The sequence below is a fragment of the Lichenostomus cassidix genome, chromosome 20 (genome assembly GCF_008360975.1).
Source record: "Lichenostomus cassidix isolate B80296 chromosome 20, HeHo_3.0, whole genome shotgun sequence".
Lineage (NCBI taxonomy): Eukaryota > Metazoa > Chordata > Aves > Passeriformes > Meliphagidae > Lichenostomus > Lichenostomus cassidix.
Window position 1 is genome coordinate 4559961 of NC_139500.1, and position 20833 is coordinate 4580793.

Here is a 20833-nt window from a genome sequence, read left to right on the forward strand (position 1 = left end):
AGTGGCCCATGAGAGGAGGAATTAAAAATAATACAACCCAAAAGCTAAATATTCAGTATAGAACATCAGAAATCCTTCTCAGATTTTCACACTGCTAAGTGTCCCTGATTATTTTAGTTTGTAATTGTGCTCCAAATGTAATTATGTTTTATGTCCTACCTCCTTCTGCAAGCCACTGCAGTATGGTGTGTTTGAGGGAGCAGGCTGCCCTCAGGGAGAGGGTGTTTTATCAAACCTTCACTGGACAAACACAAAACCAAAATATTTCACATGTTTTAGACACCTTTTGCTGCCTAAAAACCAAGCAAACCAAACCTACTGTCCGCTGATGTCACTCCAAGACCCCAAAGACAACAATCAAATGTCAAGATTCATGAAGTCACATACCTCCAAAATACTGACAAAACAAAACAATATAAAAATACCCCAAAGTTCATCTTTAGCAAACATCATCCCCTCAGGTAGACTCATCTTTTACTGAACCAAGAAAAATAAATCCAAGTGGAGAAAAGATTTAGAGAGAAAAATACATTAGCAAATACAGATAAATTTGTTTTTAATAAAGGAGTTAATTTTCTTTCAATCCTATATAAAACAATAGCAATTAAAAACTTCATTTTTGAAAGTAAAATATTTACATATGAACAAGTAACTGTGCAAAATTTACATGAAAAAAAAATGGAAAGACAGGATTTCCTAAAAGACAAAATAAAAGGGGTGTAACAGTTGTCAGGTGTTGATAAAAATACTGATCAGCATTCAGTTTACACGCAAGAGAGTTAAATTCTACCATGAGAGTTCACACAAAGAAAGCCAAAGTATTTACAGTCATAAAAGTACTATCAATAGACAATTTAATACAATAACCTCTGAAAATATAAAGAACCAATTAGTATATTTGTAATAAAAAAATAGGTACAAAGAAGGGACTTTGCTCTGGACATCTTTAAAGTAGGCCCACAGCTTGCATACAGTCTTTTAGCAAAATAATTATAGTTTACATAGCCATTTTTATGTTATGTGCCAAAAATTATGTACAATTACTGACAAAATACACCAACCATTTTTCAACACTTGATTCACACTGAGAAACAGTCTTTTGATGATTCCTCTCAACTTTTGATTTTATTTAATCTAAGCTTTCACTTTAGCTAAAAAACACAGTGCAAGTAAAATATATTTATGCTGAAAAGGTTTCTCTTTTTTTCCTTTTTTTCCTTTTTTAACTTTACAGCTTTACAAACTATAGCAAATAAAATGCATTTTTACAGATGCTGCTAAAACATTCAGAAGTAACCCTCCTTTATGGGATTTCAGGGCCTCTAATAAGCAATAATGTGATTAAAATTGAGGTTATGTTTAAAATTAACTGTATATCCCTCTAGATTTTGAGCATTTGGGGGAAAGATAAATATTCTTAAAAAATCAGTTTGCTTTGCTAACTGACTGTTTTTAAAAAAAAAAAAGCTAAATGAAATGAGGTCATCTGCTGTAGACATATGCCTATATAATGGATTTAGTTGAATAAAACTGAACTAAAATGAACAATTAATGTCGAAACTGCTACAGGGCTGACAAAGGGTAGCTAGTTATTTGCTAAACGATTCCATCAGTCTTTATATATGGCTTGTTTGGCAAGAAGGCCACTCAATCAAGAGATGAGTTAAAATTTAATTGTCCTTTTATAGTATCCACAGGCCTTGTAAGTATCCTCACTGTTACAGAAATGTATTTCTCTTATACTGAAGAGTTTATTTATAAACAGGAATATAAAACTGTTCCATGTAAAGAGGTGGTTGTTTTTCAAACAATATCCCATTCGCTTGTTACAAAAAGGCGTAATTTGCAAATATATTAAAAAATGTCCTCAGGCGTCTCTCCGTCAAAAATACCTTGATCTTTTCCATTTTACTTAAGGAATGCTTTGTATAGCAATAGTGAATGGCTTGTCTCTCGCTCATTTTCTAAACAAAATATGAGGTCCCTGAGGTTCACCCGCGTTATCCTTTGTCGCGTAAACTGTCTGGTTGTTCCAACTCCAGAGCTGCCTGGGACTGCTGCACTTGAACCAGATCCCTGCAAAGAACGACGACAGGTCAGTCAGTCCATGCCAGGCTGTTCCAAAACTTTTCAGAGAAAATGGGTGAGCTAAAAACTGTGCAGTCAGGAAGCTGTACGCTACCAGATTAAAGACTTTCTTTCTAATTCTTATTTATTAACAACATGTTGAACAATCAGAAGTTTTCAGTGGCATTTGATATAGACAAAAAAGCCCCAAAGCACTGCTTGTATTTTTAGAGAGGCACTAAGGACAGGCAACCCCAATAACCAAACCAAACAGAAGGGACACACAGTGTCAACAATGGCAGCATGCAGATGCCAAGGGCAGCCCTGGAGTTGTGGATGACCTGGGGAGCAGTCCCATTCCCAGGATTGTGAGGCCTTGAATCACATCCTAGATCCCCCTGATCCCCATGGCAGGGTGCTCTCCTTGTGGTGACAACAGCTGTAACCAAGCTCAGGACTATATTTAGGAGAAGCTTTGCTAGACACAGTCGCACATTCTCTAATGACCTCTGAATGCTTCACCATCTCCCAGCATCACTCATCCCTCTGGCACACAGTGGGAGTTTCCCGAAGTGGCACCACAAACAAACAGCATGTTATTATATCAGTCACTTAAAAAACGAAGGAAAAAAGCAAAAACCAGAAGGAAACAAACGCGCGGCACGGAAGGAAGGACAGAGAAGGGACAAGGACGGTGACAGCACCGCCTGCTGCACGACCGCGCAGCCACCGGCAGATGGCAGAAGCAGATCGGAATCCAGGCTGTTCCTCGATTTTCAGCTGGGAATGTTTTGGGAACTCTGTTACTCACAGGTTATCTACCTAAATAATGACTTCTTTGTGGGCAGGTTATATTTCTGTGGCTCACCTATGGATTCATTTTTCCCTCCAATTTCATGGACTAAAATAATGTTCTCTTTTCTTTTTTTTTAATGGAACTTTGATACTTCATGACACCAAACACATTCCAGTAGTGAATAAAGACTGATCTGCCTGTGAGTTTGGAGAATTTTAAAAAACCTTCCTTAATAAGAACACCCCAGACTTAAAAAAAGACAAAATTTAGAGTGGTGCAAGGGCCATGTCAATAAGCTGCCGAGGCTCCCACAATCATATGTGAAAATAATGTATTTAATCAGTGAACATTACTGATGATCAAACCAACCTGAATTTGCTCTGGAAATTATCACTCTGGGTTAGCAGAACTCTATTCAGTGCAGGTGAATTTGCTTCAACACACTGTTAACAGTGAAGTCAGATTTTTGATTCTCATCACTCTGTTGACCCAGCAAACATCAAATCACCAAAATCCTGTAGTTAGGATTGCTTAAAGGCTAGATTTTCAAAGAGATATTTTAAGGCACTTGCACAATTTGGACATCCAATTTTCATGAATTTCAGTGGAAATTAGAATATGCAGATTACTGGATGCTAAGTAAATTTTCTCAAATAGATACATAGGATTACTAAACAATAGAAAGAAGGGTTGGAAGGGGCTTTGTTCTTGGTTTAAAAATATTCTTTACTAGAAGCTCAAGCCTGTGCTTTATTATGTAGACCATAATACTTTAAAAGCAAAGAGAAAATTTCAGGAGTCTTTAAAGACACAGAATTATGTATGGAATAAATTAAGAAGCTTTTTGGTAACTTTCAGTAAAATCACACAGACATAAAACTCTAAAACTGACAGCAACCTGTTTTGATGAATTTGGAAACAAAACAGTGCAATTACTACTTAGAAGTGATTTTACATGTAATTAAGAGTCAGCATTTGTAGACATCAAAAGCTTCCATTTACAAATCTGTGTCTAAGTAATGACAAACCTTATTTTCCACACTTCTTGTAATATGCCTTAACCACAAACTGCATACAAATGGTGACAAGTGGAGCCCAATTTAAAAATGTCAAGTGACACAGCAGCAAAAGCACAGCTGTGAGTATCAGATAAAAGGCAGCTGGTTCTTAATTAAACAGACAAAAAGATTAGATTTCCAGGGAACCTGTAGTTAATTGGTTAACCAGTGATTAATCCAGGATAACTAAATTAGTCAGATTTAGATGAAATACAAACAAGTGCTCACAGTAGATGCAAAATACATCCCATAACCTAAGTGACATTAACAGACCATTAAGGTGGCACAGCTGAGCATGCAGGAGTAAGCAATGCCAACATTAACTCTGCATGAGGTACTTCAGCATACTCCTCTGAGACAACTTCATTTGTGTACACATCTATCTTTGCAAAGTGCCCCATTCTGCAATTTTCGTAATTTTAAACCACATCTATAAACCTTTAATAGAGTAATTTGTCAGCTGATATAAAAACAAGTCTTATTCTCAGTAGCAGACATTTTTGTAAATTTCAAAACTTAAAACGACTTTAAAAGATGCTCAAGAGGCTTGATTTTTTATGAACAAAAATAATATTGACTAGTATTCAGATTGTTCTCTACCATTTTATATCAAGCACATGTAAATTATTGCTTCTAGCAATCCAGTATAAACCAAGGTGAGCTCTTTTGAGGCTTTTCTAGAGTATAAATGCTTTAGCACTGAAAATTCAGAATGTTCATGGAATAATAAACAGAATTATTAAACTATTACTATCTTGTCACTTGCTATCAGACACAAAACCCACAGGGAAAAATTCTCAAATTATGAAGAGAGCTTTTGGTCCAATAAACGACAATTTTCAAGAATATTTTGTTCTTTTTAAACATTAGAGAAATCCCACATTGCATCTCTCACGCAGAAAGCAATTTTATACCACTTCATGTTTATTAACTTGTTTAGATATATAGCAGATAGTTACCTACCAGAATGTAAATTAATATTAAATGAATCAAACACTGAGCATTCTGATACTTAGTCTGAGGAGAAGTTTTTAAAAGGCAGTCAACAGTAAATAAACAAAGGATTGTGCAAGAACATCCTAATCAGATGGAACTGGTGAAAGTGATCTGCTGTGGAGACACTAAAATTAAGGCCAATCAGCTGCTGGAGAAAGAAATTAGGCAAGCTCCTGTAACTTGAAGCTCCTGCTGTCAAATTTAGCAGTGATTCAATTCTACCACCCCACCTACCTCAGCAGCCCTACTCTGCAATCCAAGTTAGATTGGTTACAACCACAAAAATCTCCTTCCAAAACGATGCAGGTCCAAAAAGCTGAGACTTGTGAGATCAGAGATGGTTTTTCTAACGTTCCTCCAGTTCCATGAATCAGGGAATGACAACTCAGATTTTATTCCCTAAGCCAGTACGCAGGTGCTAAAAACTGATCCTGGCCTTGGAACGAGCAAATCTGAACACAAAACACACTTGTGCTGCTCAGGAAGTTTCCACAAACTGGGGAAAAAAGCTCTGAACAGAAAGGTTTGCAGAGAGGCTGAGGCAGCAAACCCCAAGGTGACAATTATACTGTACCTCTGTCCCTGATCCAGATCCTGGTGAGTCTACTTTCCTTTTCTTTCTGGGACCGATGGCAGCTAACGCAGTCAAGTTGGCATCCCTCTGTCTCATCTGTGCTAGCTCTTGCTGCTGCATCTGCATGTGCCAGAACAAGGACAGCTTGTTATTTCTCTTTCAATTTCCAAAATAAAAGTTTATGTTAAGGTCAACACTCACCTCCTTGGCCTTCTGTTTCAACCTAAGCTGTTCTGGATCTTCTTGTCGAGATCGAGACTGTGTTGATAAAGGATGAACAGGAGATGGTTGGAGGAAAAAAAAGAAAAATTAATTCAGTTACAAAAGTAGTTAAAGATTGTAAGTTTTACATAGGATATGAAAGCTTTTTTCAAACTTCAGCAGCAAGTGGGGAATACCTACCACTCCCAGAGAGAGCTACAAGGGTAAACAACTTTCAGAAATTACAAGTTTCCCACTTCTCAGTTTCAGGTATCTATTTTTGAAAAAGGCATCCCATTTTTCTGCTTTGTTAAAGATAGCAAAGGAGTAGCCAGGCAATTATGCCTTAAATGAAACCAAGACACAAATTACACAGATCTGTGAACTGAATTACACACTTTGCATATGAACAAAGGAATCAGACCTGTACTTTTTGGAACAATTCCTCCCCTTGCTGGGTAACCATGCACTTACTCAGAGCAGATTTTTTTGCTACACCTACACACACAGGTCAGGCTGCAGGCTGAACAAAGTGCACCTGAGTGACCCAAGACCATTTACATCAGCAAGTGCCCTTTCACTGGGCACCTGCAATTCCCTGTGTGTGTCACAATTTTAGCATCACAAAATCCTTTAGATTAGAAAAGACCTTTAAGAACATTCAGTGCAGTGTTTCCCTGGCACTGCCAAGCCCACCACTAAACCATATCCCTAAGTGCCACATCTACATAATACTTCAAGGATGGTGACTCAACCACTGCCCTGGGCAGCATGTTCCAGGGCTTGACAACCCTTTCAGTGATGAAATTGCTCTCAATATTCAACCTAAACCTCCCCCAACACAAGTGGAGGCAATTTCCTCTTGTCCTATCAGATCCTGAGTGCTGTTAATCCCTTGCATTCTTTAGGCTAACAACAAAATTAATTTGGATTTTGACATTGTCAACTCATGCTGGGTCACAAAACTAGCAGAAAACATAGGTTGTTTTGTGAATTATTTCTAGGGTGCTCTTATCTAATCATATTCATTCTATATTCACTGAGTAAAACCACAGTTAAATAATTCACATTCATGTTTACGTCAACTGCTTCCTATTTATTGTATTTCTCCAATTTGTAAAAATCTTTCTGAAATCTATTTCTAGTCTCCAAAACACTTCTTCTTCTATGTAACTTCTCTATTACATTTGGGAGTACCACCAAGCCATAAAATTCACCTTTTTTTGCCAATGGAAAATGCAAAAACTAAGTTTTAAGACTTCCTTTAATTTGGGAACATGCAACGAGCCTGGCAAAGAAGCTGTTTCACATGCTTTACATTGAGAAGCAAAACTGAGCTCTAGTTAAGAACACATTCATCAAGTTCCATCTTTGAAGATTAGTCTTCTCCTTCATTGCAAGTGTTTTAGAATGAAGAGAAACTCTGCAGTTTTGATGTCAAAAATGACACTTGCAAACACGTGTGAAAGCCAAGCACTTGCCTTTGCTGCGCGCATTAAAATTTCCCTTTCTTGTTCGTCTTTACGCTGCTTTTCTATTTGATCAAGTTGTTCAAAGAACTTGAGCTGTGCCCGAACGTCACTTGCTTGTTCATATCTTTCATCATCCTGAAAATACAGCAAATATGTTTCTCATTACTCCCTTAAAAACAAAGCTGTTAACTTGTACTGTACTGGGAAGAACATATACATTCAAAGCTCCAATGTTCATTTTGTCCTTTTCAGACAAATAGCAAGAGTATATTTACACCAGTCAAACCAGCTAGAACTCTTAAAAGCATTTTGTTCTATTCCATGAATCATCAGATTTTGACTTCTAAACTGATATCATCACAGCTTTAACCTCTCCAACATATTTCACAGAGCTGCATGGTTTTTTTAAACGCTGCTCAGGCATTTGCATTTATTAGGAACACACATCTGTCAGAGAGCAGTCTCTTGAGAATTCAAAGCAGTGCTTTTATCTGTCTGACTCTACAATCACTCACACACTAAACATTTGACATAATAAATAAAGGGGAGGGCACAGCTTCTCTGCATTTGTTTTAAAACCATTCTGTATATGCAAGCTGAAAAGTTCTAGTCACCCACGTGTATTAATATCTTAATGGAAGGTGAATCAGTCAAAGAGAATAAACAACCTGATTTCACAGAACAAAGAACACCTGAACTCTTGCATTACCGTCAACACCACAGCCTGCTGAATTTGTGCAATTCTGCCATTTGATTTGAGCAATTAAATACAGTTACCTTGTAAGAAATATTCCTTTGTTGAGCAGTCTCCGATAATTTTTCAACGAGGTTTTGTAGTCTTTGTTGCGTAGCATGTGATACATAGCTAACTACATCAGGATGGATTTCTGTTATTCCATGTTTTTTACCTACAATCAGGACACAAGCGGGTAGTAAAAAATTATTTTACAACAAAGCAAAACATGAGTATAATCTCAGTCATGTATATTTAAATGCCTTTTGCTAAACATGACTTTCAGGTTTTCCTCAGACAAGGATTAAACAGGAAATTACATACATAATGAAATTTATATCAATTTAACAAAATTTACAGTCTATTCATAAATTCTGTGTACTACAGTGTAACAAAGAATTCAAGATTGCTTTTTGTTCTACCATCAATTCTAAATTACTAAGTAAAGCTGATAAAAATGCTTCTGGGCTTATTTCATTGTTTGTGTCATGCTTGTTACACTTTGTTTACACAATCAGGCTTTTAGCCAGGTTGAGTAGTTTTGATGTTGAATTGCCATCACTTTAGAAGGCAAATCTATGTTTGCTATTCCTTGACACTATTCTACTTTCGTAAGAGAAATGATTGCCCACAAGCATCTGAATATACCAGAAAATATCAGAAGGCGCTCCAGCAACTTTTAATTATTCAAACCAAATTTCTATGGAAAATACCTTCAATTAAACCTAAGAGTGGTGAAATTTGTTTTCATTAATGTTCAAGATAAAAGAACATACCTATTTCTAATATCCTTCTCTGTAAAGGTGCTGGGAAGAGGAAGGTTTCGTCTTTACAGGACCTTGTTAATGTGCCCACCAGCTCAGAGTTTGTTGCCAATATCCGAGCACTTTCTTCTGACAGGTTGACTCCAGCCATGGATGCAACATCATTAATGTCATCATCATCCCTTAAATGAAGGAAAATTTATTATACTCATAACATTTAGGGCTTATCTGTACACACTGCTACAATACCACAGCTGTGTATAATGAATTCCACCATAAACCTGAATACTTAATTTCACGTTTTATTTGCTTTTGTGATATGATAAAATACAACTCATTTGTTTGTAAATGAGAAATTACTGCTTTGACTTCAAAGAGTACTAATTTTGTACTTCCTGTTTTTTCAAGATCCTTTCTTATGTAATGTTTCAACACCTTGAGAAACAAGAGCCCAGACAAATCACTACCACAAAACAATAATAACCTGCCCTCATCACTAAGACAGGCTGTTCATCCAAGTAACTCAAGCAGAGCTGGGAGAAGTGAAGGAATGAATTCCATTTGCTTGTCTGGGCAGGAATTGTTTATGAGGTTTAGTGCCAACTAAATGCTAAAACCAGTCTGGCACGACTATGTCCAGTGCTGTTTATTAAAGTCTTTAATGAAGACGCAAACCTGGGCCCAGAAAATCCACCTCCAGGTTACTGTGGGTTTCCCCAGACGGATTCAGCACCAGGAAGGTCTGAGTTCAGCAGCCCAAGCAGCACAAGCACAAATACACAATTCCTCACCTAAAAGAGCCTCCCCCAGGTTCTTTCAGTTTATTCTTCTGAGCAGCAGCTAATTGTGTCGAAACAGTGGCAATAGCTTTGTTTCCAGGTAATACTGCTGGTTTTACCACAGGTACTGCAAGAAGACAGACAGGATTTGTACTCCATCAGTAAGAGTCCACATGTGCAAGCTAGACACAGGTAGTTATGGCAATAGCTCTGGTACAAAGACTTGACCTCAATAGATTCTGTCAGCATTTCACCCAGCTAAAAACAAGACCCTCCCACAATTCCAGCACCCAAACAATTTCTCCGATTGTTAGTGCTGTCCTGACAGATCTGTGTCCCCCAGCCATTATGGCACTACACATTGGAAGATTTTAACAGTAATACAAACAGGGCATTTGTGCACTGACATTCATAGAACAACATAATGGTTTGGGTTGGAAAGGATCTTAAAGATCATCTCATTCCAACCCCTCTGACACCTTTCACTAGACCAGATTGCTCCAAGCCCCATCCAACCTGGCCTTGAGAACACTTCCAGGGGTGGGGTATCAGTAACTTCTCTGGGCAAGCAACCCCTGAACCACACTTCAGGTAATGCTATCAAATATGGCATATCCAGTATCTCGAGGTCCTACCTGTCTGAAGTTGATTCAGTTGGATTTGAGGAGTAGTGAGCATAATGCGACTGTGCGGTTGCCGCAATGCCACCATGGGTGTCTGTGTCAACGTTACTTGTGGAGGCCTTATCAATGCCCCTGCTTTTTGAGACTGTTGGATAACCTGCAAATAAGGAAAAAAAAAGAAAAAAAGAACTGTAAATGATCTGACACACAGGTGGGAACAATAAACCCTAAGTTATACCTTTTTTCTCCAATCTTTGATTGAGCTAAATTTAAGAAGTACTATCAAAACCACCCCCCCATGCAATAACGAACACTGGACTTCAGCTGACATACCAGTGGCGTGGACTGCCCTTGTTTACTGACACCAACTTGTGTGGGCTGAGTGAGGCTGATGACAGGTTGCTGGAGGGTACTGGTGACAGTGGCAGTGGCCTTGCCCGCCGTGCGCTGCACCGAGGAGCTCAGCAGCACAGCTGCTGCCGATGGGATCGTGGCTATCGTCGCCTGCGTCGTCGGCTGCTGCTGCTGGCTCTGCTGAATGAAAGCTGCAGAGTCTGGTGTTAACTGTCTCAAGGCAGGTAAACTCCTCTGAAAAGGAGAAGGAAAGACTTTTGTTGAATTGTTTCATCCTGGCTCACATGATATTAATTGTAAAAAGGCAATGCATTTCGTTTCAGTCCATTGGCTCAGTCTGTGTGAACCTGAGGAAAGGTGACAGATGAGCACACAGAAATATCAACCTGCTCCTATTTAATAAGCAGGACAGAGGGACAATACCTTTTGGATATCATGGGCAGATATCTAGGCTATGCAGCCTACCTGGAGCCCCTGGTATGTATTTAACAACCCAAGCCCATGCTGCCTTCCTTGACTGCTGTCCAATGACTTGAAAGTCGCACTGGAACACCAGGGAAGATTTCAGAATAGCTCAATAGAGACCACAGTGTTTTAGTGGCTTCTTAAATTAGTTGTTTTCTTATGGCAACAAATTTTGTCCTCAGGAACAGCTCAAGGTTGAACAAGCATTTAAGAACCTAGAATGTCAACACACACCTACAACTATATCCCTTAATCATATATTAGCCAAGCAGTTACATTCTTACCATTCAATGCTGTAGTATTTTCACTGCTTTTCAGATGGTAAATGTTTTGCAATAAGTACTATTTTGAGATGTGTCCAACTACTATAAAATTTATGACAAATGTGGTTTATTATTGAGAGGTGACAAATTTCCTGCTTATCCACAGAAGCCAGTCTACAGCACAAGCAAAAGACTTGCCCAAAAGGTACAGTTTTCTGTACCATTGAATCCCTTGTTTTCTTTTTAAGACTAAAAAGAGAATAAATCAATTCATAGGTCAGTGATTTAAGTGACAGAAAAAAACCTTTTCAGATTTCTCAAAAGATCTATGATGTGTCACCATGGCAGAAGTTACATTACTGACTGTACCAACAAATCACAGTAACGAACTCTTGGAACTAAGACACAAAAAGTATTTTTTTAACGGACCAAAAGCCTAACCAGGCACCATTTAAAACTTCCTTCTATATAATTTTGGAATTCCACCTATAATGGTAAGAGATGTGCTTGTGTTCATTGCTGCTGTTATATAAGCACAGTGATAAAGAAAGGGTGGTGATGGTAAGTTACCTTCAGGAAAGGCACAAGGTAAGGTTGAGGTGAAGAATTAAGTTCTCTGTACAGCCTACTGGTAAAGTCTTCTGGTTCAATTTTTCCATCCTTCAAAACAGAAAATCCAAATGAACAAACTTGTAGAAATTAACTTTTACAGATATCCAACACAAAAAAAAAAAAGTAAGACTTAGAAACTTTTTGAAAAGTAGTTTTATCATCCCTCACTATTTCTGCTTCCAACAGCTTTATGGTAGTAATTAATTTTACTACAAATATCAAGTAGTAAGACTTACAGACCTCTGGTTATTACATGATGGAATACACAGCTTTACCCTAACTTAAAAGTTGCTAACAACTAGGCCAAGCAATACCAATACTCATTCTACAAATATTAAATATGTCAAGCTTTCATATTAGCACCAGGCAACATTATCTTTTTTTTGTAAAAACTTGTGATTTCCTAAACTCAGCTATTGCACCAGCGGTACTGTCTATCCTCAACTACATAATACATCTTTTTATTCATTGTTTTATCAAAATGTAGAATTTAAAGAGCCACTACTTGCATTACTCACACTTCAACTGAACTCAATGTTCTCATGCATGAATATAAGCAGTAATGTCTCAGCTATAAACTCAATTGAAAATTTATGCATCTTTTTTAATTCAGAAGAAGAGAAGTTAATTTGACTTAGCTTAGATTTTATAAAAGAAAATGAAAAAGAAAAAAAAACCCACAGAAAATCAGTTTTGAGTCTGGATTTGCCCAGATGCTGTATTTTACCAGCCTCAATTAACTTTTCTTACCAGCAGGTTCTGTACTAATTCTTTCACGTTAGCTGCAGTCTCTGAGGACTGTTTTCCAGATGATGCCAGTTTTATTAATGTGGACAGAAAGTTTTTGCATTTCTTCACATTTTCCATAGTTTCCTTAGAAAGAAGGGTAAAAGGAAAACAGTAAGAGAAAGGAAAACAAACTCTTCTTAAGACATGATATGACCATACTCTGTGAAATAAAGTCCCCTAGTTCATCACTGCAGAGTAATATTTATAGATACATTCCCTCACCACTTAAGACATAATCAGACTGAAATTATTATTTTGCTTCATATATACATATGTATTACACATTTTTGTTACCAAAATTGAAGAAATTATGATTCTTCATGAAGTTAGGGAACACCAAGTATTTTAAGGATGGCACACTGTGTATGGGAAAAAAGTGTTTCAGCAGAACAACAAATAGTAAAGCTCTTTTTTCACAGTGCATAGTACATGGATTCCCCCTGTTTTGCAGTCCTGGAAACATGAAGCTTGAATGAATCAGTGCCAACTGCTTATCCCTTCTCACACTTATTCTACTCTGCAGTGCTGAACAACTCATTGTTCTTTAAAATACATCTAACACATTTTTAAAAATCAGTGCTTTAACACTCTTAAAAAAAAAATAAAAACACTTTGACACTTACCAAAATTCAAGTGACTTGTACCCACACCTTGTAAATTATATGGTTCTATTAAAGTTTACCTTTTCAAGGTCAACAGCTCACAGAATTCCTGCATCTTTACCAGTCTCCACTCCCATCTGTGTTTACATGTATGTGTATATACATAAATCCATGAACACATGCATATGTGAGTGGACAAAAAGAGATGTTACATTTAGCAGTATCTTACTGTGGCAGCAGTGGAGGTGGCCGTTGTCCCTTGCACTGTTCTCTGAGGAGTTCCAGTTTGTACAGCTGTTGCTGTCCCCAACGTAGTTGTTTGTGCAGTACCACCCAGAACAATCTGAGGCTGCAGAGAATACAAACACAAGATTATTTTCCTTGGAACGCACCAAGAGCCTGTTTTCCTGAGCCATCAAACAGAAAATGAGGCACAGGGCAGTAGAACACCTTCCAGAGGTGCTATAAATAAGTTACTCATGGGCGTCTGGTGCAGTGGACAGAAAGAGCCACCAGATGGCACTAAAAACATGCCAAACGGGAATCCCAGAAGTTAATTAAAAATTGCGCGATTTTTGGTCACTGAATAAAATACCATAAACATAACCTCAGCAATGGGGTTTCAAAACACAACCAAAGCAAGTGCTGAATTCCTGTGAATTCAATTTATTTTTTTGCCTGCTTCATTAAATGCTAGTTCCAAAGGGAGGAATTTCTGAAAAAGGCACAACTGACACAAAAGCTTCAGTCTTACTGAGGTCTTTGTGATGAACAATGAAACAAAGTATTTTTCTAGTTTTGCAGACAAATCGGTAATTTGAAGTAGGAATATCAACTCCAAAGAAGCACCATTGTAAGCAAGATCTTCTCACATACACAGTTCATTCATGGGCTTCCAACAGTCTAATTATTAACAATAATCCAATCTGAGAGACAAATTCCTACCAAGCTACAACTGACACTCACAATGTTAGCAAATCATTTGTAAACTTCCTCTTTATATAAAGATGCACAAGAAAAGAGGCTCCTGTGCTGCCAAAGCTAGCTTTATTGGTATTTTGGGAGAAACTAAGGGAGACAAGGATTTTATTTGCCTCATTTTTTTGAAATCAAGATAAATGAAGTCCATGGTGTGCTCATTACAGCACAAAATATGCAGATGGAATGATTTTTTTTTTTTGTCCTGCATAACAGCAGAGCAAATTAAGGAGACTCAGTTAGGTAAATTAACTCTTAGATCTAGAAAGATCACTGGCACAGGGAAAGGCTCTCTGAGGGGAAAAAGGTTAACTGGATGCATAGCAAAACCTGCATGTTTTAAATTAAAACTCTCTAATCCTGTCTACTCAAAGGATGAAGAAAGCACAATGAGACAGATTAGGCGACAGCAATCATATTGTATCACTGCTGCCTGGACGCCATGTGGAGAATTTCACACTCTTGCACTGTTTTTTAAACTCTCAACATCTCAAAAAAAATTTCCAAGCAATCCCAACATGAATAGAGGCCAGGCTATGAAACCCAGACTGACACCACTGTCTATCCTTGAGTTACCAGTCCCCAGAAGGACACAGAACAAAACAGACTCATGTAAAAGGGAGAAGGTTTGGGGAAGAGAAGGCTGCCAGTGCAGTCATCTTTGCAATTGTAAATTTTGCTGCAGAATTCAGAGGACTGCAGATCCCTCACAGCAGTAACACCACAGCTCCAAATCCAAAGGGAATTCTTGTCACTTTCTTAAGGCAGAAAGCATAAAAGTATTTTATTTTAGTCAGCTCTGATTAAACAAACTACTAACAGGATACCTTTAAACAGAGATATGTGCAGGTATAGTATGAAACAATAACGATATACATATAAAAAATTATACCAGTACATCCAAAATCTGCACTGAGACCTGCAGATGTTTAAGAAAGGCTAATCCAGAAGGTATTTCTTCCCTGCACTGAGCAATTGCATTTCCTGTGTGCCTGGCAGTCTCATGCACACATTAGTTCCCTGCACACTCACTTGCACAACCGGGGGACGCTGTAGCGTTGTCGTGGGTTGCACTGTTGTTTGAGCCTGAGACACTTGCTTGATAATTGTAGTTGGTGTCACCTGTCGTGCAATAATGGGCGTTCCTGGAGCCTGGGGAAGAGGGGAAAAACCAAACATCAGTGCCTGGAGTTAAAAGTCTTACACTTTATCTAGTATTCTGATTCTGCATAATTACCATTATAACAAATATCAAAGAATGCATCTGAAACTCTAGAAAACTGAGAAGGATTTTCAGTCTTGAACTCAATGCAACTGTCAAAATCTCAGTGTACATATATCCACATCCATTTTTTTCTTCTAGTCTTACATTTATTCTGGGGAAAAGAGTTGTACACATTAACCATATATGGTCTTCTTTATATCAAAGTTTTAAACTTAATGAGATTCAGATATGTAAAAATATTTTTGATGAGTAACAGCCAAGCTGTGACAGAATTAGGAACAAAATGCAATGCCTATACCATGTGGAAAGTAGATTTAGATTAGATATTTGGAAGAAATTCTTGGCTCTGAGGGTGATGAGGCCCCAAGCACAGGCTGCCCAGACAGGTGTGGACTCCCCATTCCTGGAAGTGTTTCAGGCCAGGCTGCAGCAACCTAGTCTAGTGGAAGGTGTCTCTGCCCATGGCAGGAACTGGATAAGCTTTAAGGTCCCTTCCAACACAAAAAAATTCTGTGATTCTATGAATCTATAAGAAGTCTCTGTATCTTCAGTTAGATCCACGGTTTCTTCAAATCACCAACCTCGCACCATACTCTCTGGTTATTCTTCACAGGGAACAAAAATAAATCTTACAGTTTTTAGCACCAGAGTTTCCTGGACTGACCTGCACCGTGGATATCTGCACTGGGGGTGCACTGGTAGGTGTGGCAGGACGAGGAGTCAGAGTGTTCTGAGGCTGAGACTGGGCATGTGCCTGTGCCTGCATCTGTGCCAGGGCTTGCTGGGGGATCATCAGCAACTGCCCGTTCTCACTGCGCACCAGGACCATGCCTGCAAAACAGAGAGTGGTCAAGGAACACACATCCTTTGCAAATGTCAAAGAACACATTTTTCTGACTTTTTTTTTTTAATCCAAGTTGGGTACATATGGAATTAATGTACTGCTGAAGGACTAGGCAGCTAACAAAAGAGGTTTAGAATAAAAGCAAAATACCCAGCTGCGTTATGGCATTTTGTATAAAACAGTCTAATTTCAGAAATACTCTATCTAAATGCTCAGTATGCTGTGCATCAGAACACAGTGAGTTGTATTCACCCAATCCAAAAATATTCCATGTGAACAGAACTTAAAATTAGCAACCCTGTAAAAATCCTACCTGCTCTTTACTAGGAAATTTGTTTTATGAGCCACTACAAATAGAAGAAAATCCTGCCATTAGGCAAGATTCCTGTTAGTTTGTCTGTAAGAGAGAAAGAAAAATAATCAAACCTAGGCTTCACCATCAACAGAAACACAATTGTCTAAGTTCTAAATTAATTTCCCATAACCAATTTAGTAATGAAAGTGGCTATAAAATCATAATCTCTCTCATGTGCATCAGCAACAGACTGCACTGTGCCATGTTACACCCCAAATGAAAAATAAAACAGAGAGGGAAATGAGGAAGTCATTCCCTGCTCAGTCACTCAGATCAATACACTTAACCCCACTGGGTAGCTGTAGGGAAGCAGATTTTAACAGGCAGATTTTCAGATGAGACTGTTTCTTCCTTGAAGGCACAAACAGGATCTGGACAACATAAACTGCTTGCCAAGAGCTCCTTCATTCAGCACACCTCCCTCAGTCCTCGAGAGCCTCAGGACCTCATCAGTCCTGCAAAAGCCACCGAAGGAAACAAACAGGGCACTCAAAGTTAGCAGGCTTCTCTGTGCAACTGCAGGAAGAACCTTGACCATGAAAATCAAGAGGCACTAGTGAAATCAGAAAGTTTTTCTTAAGTGTTGTTCAGTGAATCAAAAGCCCATACACTGTCCCCAACAATATCTGGAGATGTGGTCTATTGCATCTCAGAGCATGACTACTTCAAAAGAATCAAGCTTTTATTTGCTTTTCTATTCTGGTAAAGTGCTGAAATGTTTACAGACAATGCCTTAAACAGTTTTCTTGGACAGCTTTACAAGTAAACTGCAAAAATCCATATACTGATTTCTACAAAAATGAGTTCAAAGGAAAAGCCTTAGTTAATTTGCCCCTAATTTTTTCCTCACATTCTCTACATTAACTCTCTTTTAATGAAGCAGAGTCACACAGAGATGTTAAACTAGTTTACATCCAAAGGGTGACTTTCCATCACAACTTATTTAAATGTGTAAAGGTGGGACCCACAAAGTGCTATGGACAAGAGTTATCACTAGAAACAAATATCCTCAAAGTGTTCCTCTGTGGGAAAGGAGGAGGGCGAGACACTTATTTATAATCTTGCAGACTGTAGAAATACTCTTTGTTTAGCTGTCAAGTCCAAAAAACTATTTTCCAAGCCATTCCAAAAAGTAAGGTCTCTTCTCCTGTAACTTACGTAGGGAAAAGTATTTCCTTTAAAACAGCAAAGGCACACAGCACCACCAAAACTTCTGAGAACCTAAAGACCTTCATAGTGAAGACAGAGCTTGACTCTGTGGCTCATTAGAACCATCACTACTTTCTCACCATCAGCCCCACACTATGGGGAAGGGGCAAAAGACTGAGACAGACAAAACACAGAGAAACTGAACATTTTAGACTAGAGGATGACCTGCCACTACATCCAACTCATTCCTGCACAAACAGAACCTGGCATTCTCTTCAATGTGCAAACATAAAATCTTGAGAAATGAACTCACATTGCCTGTTTTTTCATCCCTCATAACGATCAGCTGAAGCAGCTAAATGCTGAATCAGTGGAAATCTTCAATATCATTATAACTGAAATCATCAGTACAGTGGAAATCTGATTAGAGGAGCTATTTTCAAGTCAACATCAAATATTAAGGCTTGTGGAGTACTGTTTAGTTTCTAACAATTGAAAAAGCTCAATTCAACTACCTCTGCCTGAGCTTTCAGAAGTCCTTAAATACCATAGATTTATACTGACACCCCAACACAAACCCTTTTTCTTTAAATTCACCTGTTTGGGGATTCCCTGAGATATCTTAAAGTTAATGCACCATCCAAACTCTTTAAAGGGTGATACATTTTTTCCTTACAGAAGCAACATTAGAAATACTAAGCCTAGTTTTGGATGGGGGAGTGTAGTTGCAGTACTGTCAACTTTCTGCTTTGCTCCCCAAAATATGAATGAGGAGAGAGAAAAGAGGGGAAATAACCACAAAGTGAAGGTTCAATACCCCAGAAGTGCAAGCACAACATCTGAACAATGAAATATTCTCCCTGAGCTACATGCAAAATTAGAACATGCCTACACATTAACATAGCACAACTGCTGAAACAGACAGTTGAAAAGCATATTAATGTGAGCTTTAGAAAACATATCAAGAAAGTTCAATCTTTGGCAGCAGACAGACAAAACAATCATTTGTAATTCAAACCCTGACTCTAAGCACTACCCTGTTAGATTTCTAACTATGGGAAGTCTGAAGTACTTCTTTCAAGTATTGAAGTCATAATGAAAAAGTAACTCACACAAAGCCACATTTATATCTGTCCCTATTTAAATAGTTCTTTCATTTCCACTCAAAGCTGATACACAGTTATTTTCAATTTATATAGTTTCTAACATGTCATTAAGTCAGGATCTACCACTGATAAATTCCTGTGCACACGTACTTTGTTATATACAAACATAAAGACAATTACTAACATCTGACTGGTTTTGCATAAACTTTAACCATGGTGTGATGATACAAGACATTTTACCTGCTTGGAATGCTCTCTTGTTGGTATATGGGTGATTTTGGAATAGGTGTAAAAATTCAAAATGTGAACTTGAAATTTCGCTGCAGAAATTCTCCTGTGGTACAGTGTGAAGGCAAGGAAGTTTTGACTGAACACAAAAACCCTCCAGTTACGATAGGAATTCTTTAAAAAGGGAGATGGAGCTGCTCTCTCACCTTCTCTCCTCCCAGCCCAACCACAGACTCTTTTCCAACCCATTTAGCTAAAAAAGGAACTCACTAACCCAAAACTATACCCAAGCTGGCATTAAGTGGATTTCCACTGAAGTTCAGAAGGGTCACTGGAGATAACTCGATTAAGAATTAAAAACAAAGTCCCATTTATCTCCTACTTCTAAACAAAGTCACTGTAGGACTGTAACAACCTCCTGTCTGCATCCATACATGAATCTCAGCTAACAATTCATGACAATGGAGAAGAGGAAGGGGTGAAAGCCACATGTGTAGAAAAACAAATTTCTTTCCAAAACATATATTTTAAATATTTAAATACATGAAAATATCATAACCTCAAACTCCAATGCATAAGGCTGCAAATGCTGAATGAACCAGGTCAGAACTGACTACCAGGTATAGAAGACAGATAAAACTGTGTAACATATCTCACTCTTTAAATTAAATTCAGCAACATATTTGAAGATGGAAAACATCTTTCTGTTCTATCAATCAGGTTTTTGTTCCACAAATGGATTAATTACTATTTGAGACCAAACAGCTAATAAGGATCACTGGACATGTTCAATTAGAAAAAGGTGACAATAAAGCTTGGCCATTTTAAGTATCTCTCTGCCTTCTTTTTCCTAGAAAGTCTGATCACGTGTACTCTAAAATCATATTCACTATTAAAAATGCAAACATTCCAGAATTCTTTCCAAGTCTCTCATTAAAAAACTAATTAAAATTAAAATTAATTACCATTTTTGTTAGAAGTTAGAGGCTTGAAAGAATCCTGAAGGAGGCTCATATTTTAGTTTGAATTAAACAATTTATCATGGCTCCAAACAAAGGATTAACAAAACTTAGTTGGCTGTTTCTGATGCCAAAAAGACTTGTGTCCCTGACTAGTACAATGGTCAGCGCAGCTGTTCTTGTTGCGGAGACCTTCCCAGATCACTCCTGTTTTCAAGATTGTTTGGGTTGAAAAATGCCATTATTATATGATATATGATTCCACAGTGTCATCTTTGCCTCCTACTTATTTTTATTTCCATTTGCTAATGGCATTACTATTTATCAAATGTTGTGCTTTGGGGTTTTTTTCTTTGTTGGTATCTTTTCAACTAATAAAATGTGTAAAATCATGCACTGGAATAAAACGTGAAGAGCCCTGGCCATAGGACATAGCAGAAAAACACAAACCAGACTTTTTTCTAATACCTCCCTCTTCCTTCCTTCTTTGAAACATGGCCTGGCTTAGCAAAAGCTAAAGAAAAAAAGTAACAGAATGATAAGGAACACTAATAAAATATATTGTAGCCTTTGCAGACCACCCTGATTATCTGCATAATTTCAAAGACATGCAACTTTCTTGCTAGAGAACCCCTACATCCAAAACAAAATAAACCAAACCAAAATGGTTTCCTGTTTTGTTACCAATTTTTACTGGTAAATCTTGATTAATAAAATTTATAGGATCTGGACTTCCCAATGAAAGAGAGAAAACTCTCTGCAGATCCAGCAGGCACCTTCACATCAGTGTAGTGAGGAAGTGCACAATCCAGCAGTGTCCCTCTGACAGTCACAGCCAGCA

General features: G+C 37.9%; 1 protein-coding gene across 1 annotated transcript in view; it reads right to left on the reverse strand.

Annotated features, from left to right (window-relative positions):
- Nucleotides 1-539: 539 nt before the first annotated feature.
- TAF4 (TATA-box binding protein associated factor 4) overlaps nt 540-20833 on the reverse strand; it is a 36190-nt gene continuing 15896 nt past the window's right edge. Inside the window, exons 3-16 of the mRNA XM_085079396.1 lie at nt 16016-16182; nt 15159-15278; nt 13378-13497; nt 12508-12630; nt 11716-11805; nt 10397-10651; nt 10076-10220; nt 9453-9567; nt 8674-8843; nt 7942-8072; nt 7174-7299; nt 5693-5749; nt 5492-5611; nt 540-2076 (exon numbers count right to left, since the gene is read on the reverse strand). Of these exons, the coding sequence (XP_084935522.1) occupies nt 1909-2076; nt 5492-5611; nt 5693-5749; nt 7174-7299; nt 7942-8072; nt 8674-8843; nt 9453-9567; nt 10076-10220; nt 10397-10651; nt 11716-11805; nt 12508-12630; nt 13378-13497; nt 15159-15278; nt 16016-16182 (1907 nt within the window). The 3' untranslated portion in view covers nt 540-1908. The remainder of the gene's footprint in view (nt 2077-5491; nt 5612-5692; nt 5750-7173; nt 7300-7941; nt 8073-8673; nt 8844-9452; nt 9568-10075; nt 10221-10396; nt 10652-11715; nt 11806-12507; nt 12631-13377; nt 13498-15158; nt 15279-16015; nt 16183-20833) is intronic.